Source organism: Hypanus sabinus, chromosome 3 (assembly GCF_030144855.1).
Source record: "Hypanus sabinus isolate sHypSab1 chromosome 3, sHypSab1.hap1, whole genome shotgun sequence".
Lineage (NCBI taxonomy): Eukaryota > Metazoa > Chordata > Chondrichthyes > Myliobatiformes > Dasyatidae > Hypanus > Hypanus sabinus.
This window is the reverse complement of record NC_082708.1, coordinates 73,780,928-73,799,184: the sequence shown is the minus strand read 5'-3', so window position 1 is coordinate 73,799,184 and position 18,257 is coordinate 73,780,928. Positions and strand designations below refer to the sequence as shown.

The 18,257-nt window shown below is 39.5% G+C and overlaps 1 protein-coding gene across 3 annotated transcripts in view; it reads right to left on the bottom strand.

Moving 5' to 3' along the window:
- arhgap42a (Rho GTPase activating protein 42a) overlaps positions 1-18,257 on the bottom strand; it is a 296,355-nt gene that overhangs the window by 11,900 nt on the left and 266,198 nt on the right. For all 3 annotated transcript variants that reach the window (XM_059964663.1, XM_059964665.1, XM_059964664.1), the window contains exons 18-22: positions 15,168-15,327; positions 11,422-11,572; positions 4,015-4,407; positions 3,768-3,930; positions 218-280 (exon numbers count right to left, since the gene is read on the bottom strand). In XM_059964663.1, the coding sequence (XP_059820646.1) occupies positions 218-280; positions 3,768-3,930; positions 4,015-4,407; positions 11,422-11,572; positions 15,168-15,327 (930 nt within the window). The remainder of the gene's footprint in view (positions 1-217; positions 281-3,767; positions 3,931-4,014; positions 4,408-11,421; positions 11,573-15,167; positions 15,328-18,257) is intronic.

Sequence of the window (18,257 nt, the reverse complement as noted above, 5' to 3'; positions counted from 1 at the left end):
AAATATACGCAGGAGTGGGACCTGGATGGGAACCACTTAATTCTTCAAAGGACTCCTGATATCTCAAATTGGTAGATTAAGAGGAAAGTAGTCTTAATTTGCTTGTTCTTTTACACATTGGTATGATAACTGGCAGCAATAATTTAATTTTGTGATAAACTATAAATGCTATTTACAAAAGTAGTGATATAAACACAATAGAAAGTCAATTTCTTACCGTCTAGAAGAATTTTGCTTAGGAGTACCGATATTTTCAAACAACTGAGTTCTGGATGCAACCCTGGGGAGATGGGAAGATATTTGTACAAATCAAGTTAATTGAAAAAATAGTCTTTCATATGAATGACTAAGTTAATTAGTTGTCATGCTTTTGAAATAATGTTAATGCATTAAATTAATCAAAGTCCATTGAAGCAGACGTGTTCCATAAGACCAGGAATCTGTTTTCATCACAGTGTAATGAACAGAACAGTTTGAAGAGAAGCAAAGCTCAGGTGCAACTCCTTATCTCATTTAATGCATCTCCTTTCTTGGCTGACATCTTGCAGCCTTTCTTAACATTTCCCATCTTCAGATTTCCCCTCTCCCATACAATGGACCCACACATTTGGAGTGGATCTTAGAATCAAGTGCTAATTATTGTTGAGGACTGAGTGACGGCAATTCGTAGCAGTCACTGAATGGATTGTGATCCAAATGAACTATTAAAATATAAATTCAATTTACACCCATCAGGAAAATAGGTTTTCTTCCTCCAAAACCATTAGCTTCTGTAGTTCATTATTATTTTCTCATGCTTGTCTTTTAGGAATACTGAAAATAGTTTTTTTTTAATCAGTTAAAGTCCTAAAAATTGAACCCCACATATGTGCTGGCTGTTAGGTTAATTGGCCACTAGTGTGTAGGTGAATGGTGGAATATGGGGGGGATGTGGATGATGATGCAGGGAAGTTCAACTGGGACTAGCATAAATGGGCGCTCGATGGCCCATGCTGAACTTGTAGGCCAAAGGGTCTGTTTCTGTGTTGTATGACTCTATGAACATTTTTCTACTGGACAGAAAGCATGTCATTCCATGGAATGCACGAAGTCACTTGTAGGAAGGATTCAGTTCTTTCATCCTCGGCAAATAAGTATGGAGCTCGATGACCACAACAGTATGTTATTGATTATGACAAGCTACTGAAATGCTTACCTCACAAATAAAGAAATGAAAATAGAAAAATTAAAATCAAAACATAATTAGTGATCTCAGATTACTATTCATAATCAGTAAACCCTGTCTTGAAAGCCTCATGATCCTGTTATATTAGAGAACATTACAGCCACTTTGTACCCAGCAAGGTCCCACAAGCAGCAAATGTAATGGATGAATGGTTGATAGATGTGTAGATTTCAATATGGAAAGAATAGCCAGCAAAGATTGTGTATTCAAATCTTAGTACATGCTCAAATCTTAATATACCTTCTGGGTTATATGTGCAGAAAATGAATTCAGATGATTTGGCCAATTTAAATCAATTTAGACTTAGAACTCAAAGTTTCAATTCCAATTCCTATCGATTTTATCAGAGCAACTACAAGAGCTCCTTGCGTTCTGGGCTCTTGATCGTCCAGACTTATTACTTGTTCCACTATTTGTGTTCAGATGTCTTCCATTGAAAATCTGGTATTCCAACCAGAAACCTTTCTGCCACACCCTTAATCTAGTTAGACCTCTTCTTAAAATCTATCACTTTGAACAATTTCATAATTACTATACCTGGTAACGGCATATAGCTCAATGCCAAATATTGAAGGATATACGCTCATACAGACCAGAAAATATCCTAAGATGCCAGAGGTAATTGAAAGATAATATATAATGTAGCCTGTAAGTTCAAGACACAAAGGGATGTTGGCAGCTCATCAGTACCTGATGTACTGTTCATTGACTACAGCACGGCATCCAGCTCGGACATCCCATCCAACCTCGGGACCTGGGCCTCTGTACCTGACTCTGCAAATGGATACTCAAGTTCCTCACCAGCCGACCTCAATCAATGATGACTGGTTGCATCTCCTCCTCACTGACCATTAACATAGGTGCACCTCAAGGCTCATTTCAGACTCTGGGTACATATGATTGTGTAGCTCAGCAGAGCTCCAACGCCATACACACATTTGCCTACAATGTGGCTGGATGAAACACAGGTAGTGAGAAAGGATCCCCGATTGAGTGGTATCACAACAACAACCTCTCACTCAATGTCAACAAAACTGAACTGATTGTTGACTTCAAGAAGGGGAAGAGGTACGAGCATGCAACGGTCTGCACTGAGGGAGTGACAGAGGAGAGATTCAGCAGTTTCTACCAGAGCAAAGATTCAGCAGCTTTAAATTCCTGAGCGATAACATATCACATGATCTGTCCTGGGCCCTGCATATAGATGGAATCAAAAGGAAGGCACACAAGCATCTTTACTTTCTTAGGAGGTTAAGGAGGTTTGGCTTGTTACTAAGCACGAATAAACTTCTGCAGATGTACTGTCGAAAGTATCCTGTCTGGCTGCATCAGAATGTATAGGAACATGAGAAGCTGCAGAATGTAGTGGACTCGGCCCAATATATTGCAGGCACATCATCCTCCACCATCAGCAGAATCTACAAGAGGCAATGCCTCAAGAAGGCAATATCTATCATCAAAATTCCCCACAGGGCAGCAGAGACAGAAATTCCACAACATCAAGTTCAAGAAAAGTGATTTCCCTTCTAGTATTCGGCTCTTGAACCAACTGGCAAAACACTAATCACTGAAATGTTGAAAATACTTTCACCATTTAATGGTCCTATTTGGTATAAGTCTATGCTTATCTCTTTACAGAGGGGCGTTTTTGGCCCTGATGCAAGGATGACTGGCTTGTAGCTACCAGGAGGATCCTTACTGTTCTTTTTCAACAAGGAGATAACATTAGCCATGCTCTGGTTCTCTAGTATCCGTGGCAAAAACAAGATCTCATCAACTTCTTCCCTGAGGATCTATCCACCACTGGCACCAGAACCTCCTCCTTACTGATACGCGTCGGAATATCAGACTGCTGTGCCTCAACTCTCAAACCTCTACATCCTTCTCCCTGGTGAATACAGTGAGAAGTGTTCATTTAGGATTTCACTGGCATCACCAGCATTCCCCTCTAGTCCGGACCTATACCTTCTGGAGCAAATGTCTTGCTTCTAATATGCTTAGAAAAGGATTTAGAATTGTTATTATTTCAATGCCACTGTATGGCCACTTTTTACCCTGATTTTGTTTTTAAATTTTCTCTTATATTCCTTATAAACCTCGAGAGAAGCCCTGCACAGCTTGCCATTAGGAACACCTTGTAAGCCATCGGTATGGTGTAACGGAGTTCACTGCACCAGCTCCAATGTCAAATGCTTAGTAAACAAGATGTTGATCAACGGACACACAAAGTGCCAGAGGAACTCAGCAGGCCAGACAGCTTCTGTGGGAAAGAGTAAACAGTTGACCTTTCAGGCCTTCCTACTCTGACTACTCATCCTTTATTTTCACCTCTAGTCCTGAGGAAGGGTCTTAGCCTGAAACATTAACTGTTGCTCTTTTCCATAGGTGCTGCCTGGCCTGCTGAGTTCCTCCAGCATTTTGTGTGTGTTGCTCGGATTTCCAGCATCTGCAGATTTTCTCCTGTTCGTTGATCAATGGAAATTCTTTTCATTAGCCCAATTAGCTGCAACCGCAAAGGTTCTTGCATAGCAACAGGACTTACACAGATCCTGGTTTCTGATAGCCATTGCTTGCTGTTGAATCTAATCTTCTTCTAACAGCCATCTTTGGAGGAAGTGCTGGGTTGGATCCTGTCTTAAGTGTATCTTTTAAATCCATTGAAGATAGATTCTGAACAGAACTGCTAAAAGTTCTTGTATTAGTACCTGGAAAGAATTATGCAAAAATATGTTACTTCAACCGTGCAAAATAATATTAATCATTAAAATAAAACCCACTGATGAGCCTACCATCAGTTGTAGGGAGTGAAGTTAGGGAAGTTGTTACTGATCGTTTAAGCACAGTATGTTTGTGGGGTCCTTCATTGCATAGACTTAATGGCTGAGGCTTGTTTACTGCATTAGTAACAGACAAGAGAGTTTGAGAATCTGACAGGCCATCAGTTTTAACAGTGTCTTCACTCGAGCTTGATTCTGGGCTAGTTGTCCAAACAAGTGTGCTTTTCAGACCAGGTAATGAGGCAGGTGCTTGCACCCATGGTATTCCATTATCTCCTTTCTCTCTTTGCGCATGGTGTTGAGAAGAGCTGGTTTTTGAGGAGTTGTTCAGTTCAGATGAGTGAGAGGAGAGAGACTCTATGCTTCCCATTGGTGTACTGTCCGGACTGCTGCTGAAGGTGTCACCTAAAATAAAACAACCATACCATGACAGAGTATAGAGTCTGACAATCCTTTTGCAGTATGTATAAATACCTCAGTACAACTGATAGATAGTACTTGTAAGTACAAGCTATGAGATACACATGTCACTTTTGAACACCTTGAAGAAGTTTGCCACTACCTCGTTTATGAATTGGAAATGCTCCTATAAATTATTTTACAAACTATATGCGGTCCTGGGTTACAAATAGTTCTGTTTTTGCAGATTTCTTGAAGTCAAATTTGTCCATATTCAGAAAATACACAAAATCCCTTGATACATTAACCATCCTTCACACTATATTAATGGATGACACTGATGATTGCTAAGTAACATAAACTTTTATTACCTTCTTCCCATCTGGTTAAGTGTTACCAGAGTCTGGATGTCCCACACTCAATGGCTAGTTTTGATGGGCTTGAAGTATCAGTTGACTTAACTGTTTAATAATTTGCGCAAATATCAATGAAGCAATTGCTTGCAATTTTCAAAGCAGCTCTCTTGAGGGCCTCTAGCAATGAAATCAGTGGCATGTGTTCTCAAGAGATATTGTTGTCTGATTACTGCACGGTGGGGAGGGGGTGCGGGTGGTTAAATAGAACCATAGAACATTACAGCACAGAAACAGGCCTTTTGGCCCTTCTTGGCTGTGCCGAACCATTTTTCTGCCTAGTCCCACTGACCAGAATCTGGACTATATCCCTCCACACACCTCTCATCCGTGTCCCTGTCCAAGTTTTTCTTAAGTGTTAAAAGTGAGCCCACATTTACAACTTCATCTGGCAGCTCATTCCACACTCCCACCACTCTCTGTGTGAAGAAGCCTCCCCCTTAATGTTCCCTTTAAACTTTTCCCCCTTCACCCTTAACCCATGTCCTCTGGTTTTTTTTTCATGTATACAGTTTTTATTCCCCAAGTCAGAATCTCATTTGAATTTAATAATATTTAAGGGAGTTCTTTCATATGAATAAGGTGTCCCCACCTAATGAAGGAGGGCAGCACAATAGCATAGTGGTTAGCACAACACTTTACAGAACAGGCGACCCTGGTTCAATTCCCATCGCTGTCCATCAGGAGCTTGTATGTTCTCCCTGTAATTGCATGGGATTCCTCTGGGTGCTCTGGTTTCCTCCCACAGTCCAAAGACGTACCGGTTGGTAGGTTAATTAGTTGTTGTTAGGTTAAATGATTAGGCTAAGGTTAAGTTGGTGGGTTGCTGGGCAGCAGAGCTCTAAGGGCTAGAAGGATTTATCCACAGTGTTCATAACCCAGGAAGCAGGCACCTCACTTTTCACAATAATTGAATATTTCTGCCAACAGTTTGATCCAGGTTTTATTATTTCATCAGAAATACAACAGGAATTCACATACACTGTAATACTAGATGTGCCAGATTCCCCTGGAATTTACTGAATGTTGGAAATGGCCATCTTAAAGTAAAAGGCACGTTGATAAAAACCGACAAAATGTTAACACCAGGAAAAATCAAGTTAAAATTTGTGGAAACCATTCACTCATACCTGGTTTCAACAATGAGATCATTGGTAAAGTGTGAAGCAAAACATTACCAGATGCTGAACTCTTTGTTCATTCAAAGAATACTGACTGGATAAGTGAATTTCAACTTATGGTATAGATTTGTAGATTGTATAGCATCTGACTTGTGTAAAAGGAACAATATCAGAATCAGGTTTATTATCACTAACATATCTTGTGAAATTTGTTGTGTTTTTTTTTACAGCAGAAACCTAAAAAAAAGGTTACAGTAAGAAATCTAAAAATAATTAGTGCTAGTGAGATGGTGTTCATGGACCACTCAGATCTGATGGCTGAGAGGAAGAGGCTGTTCCTAAAACGCTGAGTGTATCTTCAGGCTCCTGTACCACCTCCCCGATGGTTGTAATGAGAATGGGGCAGGTCCTGTAAGATGAAGGCTCCGAATGATGGACACTGCCTTCTTAAGGCACTACCTTTTGAAGATGTCCTCAGTGCCATGATGGACCTAATTGAGTCTACAACCCTCTGCAGCTTTGTTTTCCTCAGCACTGGAACCTCCATACAAGGCAGTGATGCAACCAGTCAGAACGCTCTCCATCGTATATCGACAGAGATTTGATAGAACCTTTGGTGACATACCAAACCTACTCAAGCTCCTGACGAAGTATAGCTGCTGCAAAGCCTTCTTTTTACTGCATCAATATGTTGGGCTCAGGATAGATCCCTTGAGATGGTGACGTCTAAAGAATTGTGGCAGAAAGTGTGCTGTCTGGCTGCATAATGGCCTGGTATGGGAACAGTAATGCCTTTGAGCAGGAAGTCCTACAAAAGGTAGTGGATTCGGCCCAGTATATCACAGGCAAAACCCCTTCCCAAACATTGGGAATATCTACATGAAATGTTGCTGTTAAAAAACAGCATCAATCATCAAAGATCCTCACCTCCCATGCCATGCTCTTTTCACGCTCCTATCATCAGGCAGATGGTACAACTGCCTCAGGACTCACACCACCAGGTTCAAGAATGGTTACTAACCATCAGGCTCTTGAACAAAAAAGGATAGCTATACTCGCTCCACCACTGAACCATTCCAACAATCTATGGACTCATTTTCAAGGACTCTTCATCTCATGTTCTCAATATTTATTGCTTATTTACTTATTATTTCTTTTTTCTTCTTTTGTATTTGCAGTTTGTTGTCTTTGCACATTGGTTGTTTATCCATACTGTTGGGCGCAGTCTTTCACTGATTTTATTATGTTCCTTGGATTTACTGTGTATGTCCACAAGAATATGAATCACAGGGTTATATATGGTGACATATATTGTACTTTGATAATAAACTTATTTTGAACTTTGAAGTGCATAATCAATTCCTTGGTCTTACTGATATTGAATCACTCTCTTGATAAATATCCTTAATGTTTAGTCAGGAAACTCTGAACTTTGCTGTAATCTGGATTTGTGAAGGGTTTTCAGTAGTATTTTTCTTCATTTTTCCTTGATGGATGAAGATATCACTAATACAGAAACATACTTGTGGTTTGGTGATCCAGAATGGGAAAGAAGCAGATTATCAGGTTTCTATCTTTGAGCGCTTACAAAACAAGGCTCTTTGGATAAATACCAAAATTAGGGTGGACTTTTCCATGCTAATCCATCAAATTCAGAAGAAATTAAATACGAGCGTCTCAAATTGCAATGGGTTGCCTTGAAGGCTCAGGTCTCTTTAGCACTATTTCTTAAACTGAGATGATAAATCAGATAAGGAATTATATGATTGCCCTAATGGAATCCAGGCATAATGGGAAAAAAAACAATCGATAAATTTCATCATGCAAGTATATCACAGTGTTTTAGATAACAACAAAACATGATCAATTAAATTGGAATGTGACATACATGATCAACTCATCCTGCAAAAAAATGCTATGTAATTTCATAATATTTAACAAAAGCCCTGTGATACTCATGCACCAAAATTGGTGAGTTATTAGCCTTAGTTCAGAGCAACTAACATGGATTAAAACCAGTTGCATTACTTCAGTCCTGCTGAAGGGTTTCAGCCTGAAACATCAATCGTACTTGCTTTTCCCATAGATGCTGCCTGGCCTGCTGAGCTCCTCCAGCATTTTGTGTGTGTTGCACTACATCAAACACAGATGCCTTGTGGCTACAAATTAGGGTGGAAATCGTTCTGAAGACTTGGAGGATCACTGGAAGGCAGTTTCCAAAACAAGGGGCATAAAGTAAGGGAGAATTGATATTTTAATGCAGCTCTGAAGACCTTGTTGAAGGAACAGGAGGAGGAGGCAGGTGTTTTAGTCATAGGGGGCCTGAATGCCCGCATATTTGCAGTAGTAAGAAAAATCAACCCTGAAGGAAGTGGGTGCAGTACTGCAAGGGTTTAATGACCACACATGGTCAAGATTAGTTAATACAAAATTAACTCACATTCACCCTTAACTGCACTTCTGATCACATTCTGCACCATGCAAACTTACACTTCCCTTATTTCTGTCAATGAGCTCTCTCACACACCTAATATACTGATGCCTTACCGCACTCACACAACTACCACTATTCTTAGCTTCACACAAACATTTCACTCCCTGCTGCCTATTCAACACATTCCAAGGCATTCACGAACACAACTCCTTTGCTCTGGTTAGAGAAACTGTGAGAAAATTGCATTTACAGCAGTAAATTGATACTACACTGATTTCTTTTACCCGCTGTGTAAAGTGCTCATCATTCTTGAGTGGCCTTTGTAGTCTAGTCTCAGAGTTTATTGATGAAGTTCTTACTCACCCAAAGTACCTTCTGATTAAGTAGAAACAGATGAAGCACTTTTCTCACGACCTTGCACTTGGCCTATGAATTAGGAGCTGGAATGCAACTCTCCCATCTAGTCTGATTTGTCTTTTAAGAAGATTGTGGCTGCTCTGAATGTAATCTTCACCAGAAAGCCAGTAAAAGGTTCAGGCTCGCATTCACCTTGGAGCCTTGCCTACAGTGCCCTGCCACAGAGATCTCCACACTCCCAAATACCCTTTCAGCCGCACACTTTCCACATCAGGAAACTGTCTACCTCTGCTTTATAAACATGCAAAGACTTTTCTTCCACTATCCTTTGAGGAAGATAATTCAAAAGACATACACGCTCAGAGAAATTTTCACCCTATCTGTGCCTCAAATGGGAGCACAGTACTGTCCCATAAGTCCAGCAACCGGATTTAACACTCAGCTCCGTATGGAGTTTGCTTGGTCCCCCTGGGATTGTGGAATGTTCCAGCTTCTTCCCATATCCCAAGGATGTGTGGGTTGTAAGTCAGTTGGTTACACATTCTTGAGATATGACAAGAACTTTAAATTGCCCCCAGACAAAGTGGGTTGCAGGAGCGTGACAAAGAAAGTGGGAGTTGATGGAAAACAAGAGAAAAATTGACTCTTAAAATATGGAAAACCACTATAAAAGAATATAATCTAGAGGGAGATATTGCAATTCTTAAATGGTGTGCATATGACTGATTTTACACCAAATAAATTGGATGCCAAGATTTAAGGACTGGACAGCTAAAGGAATAACAGTCCTTAGCAACATAATGAAAGAAGGAACACTGTTCAGTTTTGAAATGCTAATAAGAGAAACACTTATCAGAAAAACGAGATTTTTATCAGTATTTACATATGCGACAATATGTTAATAAGACACTTAAAAATGTAACCAAGGCAAATACTTGCTTAATAGAGCTCTTTAGAAAAGCATATAATTCAGATAATGGTAGTAGAATCATTTCAAGCATGTATAAGGGGTTGTCAAATCTTAAAACACATTCGACTTCATACATTAAAACAAAATGGGAGAAGGAAGGAGGGATAATTATATCTGAGGAAGAATGGACAACAATATGGAGATATCAATGGAATGTACCAGTTCACAGAAATGAAGGGAGTTTGGATGGAAAAACTTGAAAAGATATTTTAATACACCCTCTCAGAAATCCCATTATGATAGTAACCTCCCTGTTTGCTGGAGAAATTGTGGAAATCAAAACGCAAATCATTATCACATTTTTTGGGACTGCCCTGTTATCAAAAACTATTGGAGGGGGATACACAATGCCCTACAAGACATCCTTAAATGTGAAATACCCTTGGAGAGTAAGACCATATATTTTGGATATATACCTCAAGAATGGTTGAAAAGAGATAAATATTTAATGAATATACTGTTGGTGGCTGGTAAAAAGACTCTTACTAGGAAATGGTTATCACAGGAGAGCCCAACTTTAAATACATGGATGGAAATTACAATGGATATTTACAAAATGGAGAAGATAACAGCATCTGTTAATCATAAGCTGGAACAATTTGATTCATACTGGGAAAAATGGTTTAACTACATAATGCCTCATAGGCCTGATTTTATTCTCACAAGTCAATGAATCTGTTGTAAAAAAAAATCACTCCCTACTTGTACATAGTTCTTTCCTTTTGCTTGTTTTTTCTTTCCACTCTTTTCAGTAAGTGTATACCCCAGATAAATACTTTGTGGTGATTTGTGATATATATGATTATATGATATATATGTACAATGTCTTAAATACATCTTATGGAAATGTTTGTTTGATGAACTTCAATAAAAAAAATTACAAAAAAAAAAGAAGAAAATCTACAGATGCTGGAAATCTGAGCAACACACACAAGATGCTGGAGGAACTCAGCAGGTCAGGCAGCATCTATGGAAAGGAGTAAACAGTACTCTTTTCCAAAGATACTGCCTACCCTGCTGAAGTTCCTCCAGCATTTTGAGAGATTTTAATGGGAATAGGTCGCAGGGAAAATTATTCAGGGGTATGAAATATTTGAGGAGTATGGATATGTAAATAATTTGGGGATGCATAGACTTAATGGGCGGAATAGCTCTGCTATGCAGTAAGGAAATAAGAAATTAATCACTGACCCTAGTTATGGATTCTCCCACAAGACAAAGCATTCTCTCTACATCCATCCTATCAAGAAACCTCAGGATTATGCATTTCAATCAAGTGCATTCTCACTCTTCTAAAATCCAGTGGAGACAAGCCTAGCCAATAAGTTTTGCCCACATGCTTCACCAAGCATAAGGCAACACTTCAGATATATAGAAACCAAAGAGCAATTAGGTATTGGCATGATCAACAATGCACTAAATGCGTGTTGAAGAAGCAGGTTAATGGCATCATGTGTATCAGTGTGTGGTCAAAAATCCTTACACAGGGTTCTTTCACAGTAAGAATGGTCCTCTTTGAAGACTGATGCATTACATACAGACATCAAATGAGAAGAGGTACTAAACTAGAGAAGAGAAAAATAAACACTTGGTAAAATTTGTGATTGCCTTTTGCCTGCAATCTTGTTTCAAGTATAGATATTCAAATCAGGTTTTGAGGTTGAGAGCTCTCATGGTGAGGCAATTTAAGAATATAAACTCTAAAAGATTATGTATTTTGCTTACTGTCTGCATCTGCCAGGCAGAGGGTGGGGGTATATATGCCTCTGGGTCTTCTGGGGCCTGTGGACAGACAAGTTGCCTTGTTTCGCCTGGATCCAGATCTCTGCTCAGGTTGAGGAAGAGGAACATTTGGGTCTGGTGGTGTGTTGAATATCTGTGGATAAGGAACACAAAATATTATTTGTAAGACTACAAAATATTATTTAAAATAAAAATAGATTCTTAGAAGGTCAGACAGCATCTGTTGAGAGAGAAAGAGTTGACACATCAGCAAATTAAAGGGTACAAAGTCTTAGAAAATATATCATACAGAAAATATGAGTACTTATAGAATGAAATCCATGAGATGTAATGGCAGCCTTATAGTACTTATGATGCAATAAAGTCTGCCAATGTGGTATTGGTATATTAATGTCGCATGTACCAAGATACAGTGAGAAGCTCATCTTGTATACAGATCAAATCATTACATAGCATATTGAGCTAGAATAATGTAAAACAATATCAATGCAGAATAAGGTGTAAAAACTACTGAAAAATACGCAGTGCGGGTAAATGCTGAAGCGCAAGATCATAATGAGGTATGATCTTGAGGTAAGAGCCCATCTTATCGTACAAGAGGTCTATATGTGCTTTTAGCATCTTCTGCCCAATGGCAGCAAGGAGAGGGAACATCCACGGTGGTGGTTTGATTACACTGGCTGCTTTACTGAGGGGAGGCTGGCTCCTGTGATGCGTTGAGCTGTGTCCACAACTCTCTACAGTTTCTCAAAGTCACACATTGGACAGCTGCAATACCAAAACATTATGCATGCAGACAGAATGCTCTTAAAGGCTGGTAAGAGTCGAAGCGGACATGTCAGTTTTCTTTAGCCTCCTAAGAGAGTAAGAGGTGCTAGTGAGCTTTCTTGGCTGTGACATCAACTTGGTTGGACCAGATCAGGCTGTTAGTTATGTTCACACCTAGCAACTTGAAGATCTCAACCTGGACACCATTGATGTAATCAGAAGCTTGTGCACCACCACTTTTCTGAAAGTCAATGATCAGCTCTTCTGTTTTGCCGACACTGAGGTGTTGTCATGACACCCCGTCACTAAGCTCACTATCTCGTTCCTCTACTCCAACACCTCATCATTTGAGATGCGGCCCACTAGTGATACTTGAAATTTCCAGTTAGAGTTAGAGCAGAATCTGAGTGTACAGTAGCGTAGGGGGCTGAGGACACAATCTTGTGGACCACCAAGGTTTAGAGTAATCATGGTGGAGCTGTTGCTGCTTATCTTTACTGATTGCAGTCTATTGGTCAGAAAGTCAAGGATCCTGCTGCAAAGGAAGGCATTAACTCTTGAGGTTTGTGGTTTGGTGATGAGTTTTCTTGGAATAATAGTACTGAAGGTAGAACTGTAGTCAATAAACAATTATCTGATGTAGGTGTCTTTACCATCCAAATGCTCCAGAGATGAGCTCGATCTACTGTAGACCTGTTTTGGTGGCAGGCAGATTGTTATTGCTTGAAATGGTTTAGAAAGCTGGAGTTAGTGCATGCCTTGACCAGCCTCTTGAAGCATTTCAAGATGGGAGATGTTACAGCCACTGGGTGATAGTTATTAAGGAACATTATCTTGTTTTTCTTGGGTACCAGGGTGACTCTCAAAGCAGGAGAGAATGACAGCCTGAAACGGGGAGAAGTAAAAATGTCTGTAAATAACCCTGTCAGATGATCTCTAGAAGTCTAAGACAAGATCTAAAGATGCAGCCAGGGTCTGAACCCAAAGCTCTCTACAGGTTCGCCCTCCAGAAGACTGACCTTACATCTGCAATAGTGACTGTAGTTTCAGGTGCACTGGAGATTATCAGAGATTGTCATACCTATTCAAAATGTGCATAGAATGAGTTAAGCTCATCAGGAAGGAATGTGCTGTCATTGGTGAAGCTGCCCGACTTTATTTTATATAAAAAAAAACAACCAGTATCTTTTCCACACTGGTTGCTTGTCAGTCTTTGTGTGCCGTTTTTCAATGATTCTATTGCATTTCTTTGTTTTACTGAGTATGTCTACAAGAAGATTGATCTCAGAGAAGAACACAGAGAGATAGATGCATTTGTTTAATAACACTGAACTTTTGAACTTGTAACCCATTATAGTATGTAAGCCCTGACCTAGCTGACAGCCAGGCTGAGACTATATTTTGGACTGGTACTGTCTCCGTGTATTTGATGTGACTTTAGATGATTGTATTGGGTAGCAAGATGATGTAAATCTATATTCAACCCCCAATTAGTACCAGCTCTTCCAAAGATAACTATACATTACCAGCATTTAAACTGAATTATGTAGAGGAAAACAGATCTTAACACCAAAGCCAAACCTAGATCAGTTTAAATAGTTCACTAATTATGTGCCAGTGTTGATGGAAAATAGTTTGAAGGACTATTTCATGCATTTAATACTGGCATTTCAATAAGAAGCTGGTGCACTTGTTTGCAGCAGCCTCTCCGGGTCCAACACGTGGTGCAAATGTGTGTCTTAAATGATTTTCTTGTGATCGTAAGATCCTGTTGGACATTGGTAATACAAGGTACTCCAAATCCAGTTCATTGGTTTATTGGGAAGACCGAAGGGGGAGCTTCATGGCTTCAGATGCTGCACGGACCAGGTGATTATACTGTGCTTGTTACAGACACTCAGGGAAAGAGGCACCGGAGCCGGTGTGGGAGAGGACAGAGGTGGGGCGGGTGCTCTGGATAGTGGGGATTTTTGATAACAGATGCTGCAACTCACGTAGATGTTATTGATGGTGAGGAGGGATGTGCATGCATCATACCAAATCATGGTGCAACCAACCAGGAAACTTTCAATAGTACATCTGCTGAAGTGTGTTAGAGCGCTCAGAGACAAATGCATGAAGATGTTGGTGCACCTTCCTGTGTTTGCGTATGTGCTGGGCCCAGAACTGGTCATCTGATATGTTAACGTCTAGTAATTTAAAACTGCTGGTGCTCTTCACCGCCAATCTACCAATGTCGGTCGGTGCCAGTTCACCCACCTTCCCCTTTCTGAAGTCAACAATCAGTTCTTTAGTTTTACTGCTGCTGAACTTGTGGTTGTTGTTGTTGTAGCACCACTCGACCCAGTGCATTACCTCATTCCTGCATGCTGACTCACCACCAAGAAACATGGCTTGCGAGGAACACAGGGGCATTGGAAAGAGAACGTTGATACGAATGGTAATTAGAGAGCGAAGGGAAAGATGCCTGGAGTCATAAATAATGAGAAAGTAAGTTGAATGACAATTAATGGCACAACAAAAAAAGAATGGATTCATGAGGACAACTAAAGGATACTGCTACTTTTGCAGTTCAGCTGGGAAATAAGCCGTTTCACAGCTCTAGCAGTCCACGTCAGTCCTGACCACCCACTGCCTGTGCAGAGTGAGAGTCTTCTTCCTATGGCCATATGGGCTTCCTCCCACATCCCCCCCACCAAAAAAAACTGATATTTGATGGGTAATTAACGATTTTAAACCGTAAGTGAACGGTAAAATTTAGGGAAGGAGGGAGATGTGAAAAACAAAATGTGCTCTCGATAGGTGCTTGATTATTACTGTGAACTCTGTAGGTTAAAGTCCTTGTTTCTGCCATGCTTCATGATTCTCTTTGAATTTTTGTTTCATTTTTACCCATGTACAATGCCAAAGCTCACCAACATTACTGTGGAGAGAAAATTGAGTTGATCAGACAGTAGTACCTTCTCATAATTTTCAATAAGAATCTCAACCACAATATTCTGAAATTTAATGTTCATCATCGCTGCAACAGTTTCTTCTTGGGATCTCATTAGTGTTGGTCCAAATATAACACCCAAGTTAGAAACAGTCATCAGGTTCTTTTCACTGTGAGTGGACACTCTGAAATGATAGCACATGAAAGTATTTAGCGATCATGAATAGATTGTTACTTAGAATATAGACATTAAAATAAGTCATCTGACTATCTAGTAACTTTAGCAAATTAAATGAAAAAGAGTATGGAAGTCTATCTGCTGATCATCATCCAATTTTTAGGTTCTTTCTACACGGAGGATCTTCCCTAAATAAAAATCATCATTTCTAGCAGTCACCTCCATGTATCCTCCATCCTCGTGTAGATTACTTGCATCGAAACGGCTGTTCCACTTTGGAACTTGAGTCTTTACAGGATCTTCAACATTTTGTGATATTAATAACGTATTCTACTTTCACATCCTGGAATCCTCGTTCGGATTCTTTACTGTTACTGTAAGCTAACAAGACAGTCTAAAAGAGTGGTACAAATACTCTCTTGTACTATATCAAATATATGTATTACTTTATTTCAATTTTTAATTATTCTTTTAATACTGTCCTGTCTCAATTTTGCATTTATCTATATTAAATAACATAATTTGCTATTTAATTGCTTCAGCTCTTTTTGCTTCTGCATCTGGTCCAACAATTTCATTTTTAGAATTTAAATCTTCCATAATTGAAGTTTACAAATATTTTGAGATTCGGCATATTCTAAATAATAAAATGCATCAAGAGAGGTTGCACTTGTATGCAATATGTGGAGTTATCAGGCCAACCTGGATGGACCATATTCCTAACCGTAAGTACCACCCGCTCCCTTTCTCTGCCTCATCAGCATAGGGAGAAAGTGCTGAAGGTTCACCACAGGTTGCTGGCACTCAGTTTGATGCTACTCGTTCTTAATAGATAGACCAGAAGATACTTTATTGATCCCAAAGGAAATTCCAGTGTCACAGTTGAATTCACAGATATACAATATTAGAAGACAAGAAGAATAAATAAAAAACAAGTTACCTTAAACAGCCCAACGGGAAGGAAGCAGGTCAAGAACAGCAAAGTAATGAAACCTTTGATGTTGAGAAACATGGTGAATTTAGTCAAGAAGGTAAAAGGATGCATTTGGAAATCTCTGGCCTATTTTGAGAGCAGTCAGAATGACTTTGTGCTAACTTGAGATTTTTGAGGAGATGAAAAAGTAAATTGATGAAGAGAGCTGAGGATGTTGCCTACATGTATTTAGGTAAGGCATTTGAGAAGATCTTTCATGGTAAGCCTATCTGGAAGATTAAGGTGCATGGGATCCATGGTGACTTGTCCACTTGGATTCAGAACTAGCTTGTCAAGAGGGCAGTGGATGATGGGACATCTGGCTGGACATCCATGACTAGTGGTATTCTGCAGGGATGCGTATTGCTGATTTTGATATACATGAATGACTTGGATGAAAACACAGATAAACATTTGCAGGTGATACAGAGATTGGTGGTGTTGTGGTAGTGTTGAAAATTTCTGAAGTTTACTGTAGGATATAGATAATTTACAGATATTGGAAAGGCAGAGATGGCCTGTTTCTGTGCTGTAATTGTTATATGGGTGAAGAACTGTGAGATAGAGGTTAATGGCAGGGCTGTTAAGAGTGTTGCACAGAGGGTTCTTTGAATCCAATCTTTGGAGAGGGTGCAGGGGAGGTTGCCTCAGCTTGAAGGCTTGTGGTATAAGGAGAAGTTGGACGAGCTTAGGCTGAGGAGAGAAATTTTTAAGATTACGAGAGGCAGAGATAGACTAGAAAACTAGCATACTTTCCCAGGGTTGAAACGTTTAATGCTAGAGGACTTTCATTTAAGATCCAGGGGCTGGGTGGTGAGGGACATAAGTTCAAAGGAGATTTGAATTCAAAGTTAAATTTTTTTACATCGAGTGGTGGGTGCCTGGAAATAGTTGTTTGGGGTGGTAGTGGAAGCAAATATAGAGGAGTTTAAGAGGTTCTTAGATAGGTACCTCTGTGCAGAGTGGAAGGCTATGGTAATTGTATAGAAAGAAGGGATTCATTTACTTAGGCACTTATCTACTTGTTTAATGAGTTCCTGTTCCTGTGCTCTACTATTTGATGTTCTATTCCCTTGCTTTTTACCTGCTGAAGTGTACAATAGGAGTCAAAAATTGAAACCTCATTGATGAAGTTGTGCAGCTGACAATGGGCTATCATGAATTTATTCAGGACTTCTGCCAATTAATGTAGGGTTCCTCTAGATCAACTTCGGCAGCAGGAGGAATATTTCAGCACACTGGCAGTCTGCTCTATCACATTCCCTGACTACAGGTTCGCTTATTATAGACACTAATGGCTGTGGGTAAGAATGACATCATATAGCATTCTTTGGAGCAGTGCAGTTATTACTGAAAGTGCTTCTCTGTTCAGCCAAGGTGGCATGCAGAGCTGTAATTGTACCTGAAATGAAAATCCTGCCAGCACTCACAATTAAGTTTCGCACTTGTTTCACTTCCATTTTAATACTGGGTACCAAAAGTCTTTCGGCTTCCCTAATTACTTCAGCAAGTTATGAACACTTTTTGAAAAGGGGGAATTAAAATCATCGAATCATAAATTTCACATTAAAATATGGATATCCAAGCAACCTTCCATTTTCTGCTGTGATTGATGGCAAAAAATTCACTATTAATTCCCAGCACTTTAAAATTGTGTGTGATGTCGAATAACTGCAGACTAAACAAAACGTTGCCTACAGCTTAAGAAAATGTAAAAGGCTAGACTAATTTAACCAAAACACACAATCCAGCCGGCATTTTAAAGATCTTTCATCGAGACAATAATTTTTATTTAATAATTTATAATTAAATAGCAAGGCATGCTAATTTTGGAAGTCATTGGAGCATGGAGTCTTCAATTTGGTCTTAGAAACTTGCAAACTAGTTATCGTGGTTCCACCTTTGGTAAGTGAATTTAAAGCACAAAGGCAACTATAAATTAGTCACTTTCCAATACAATTGTA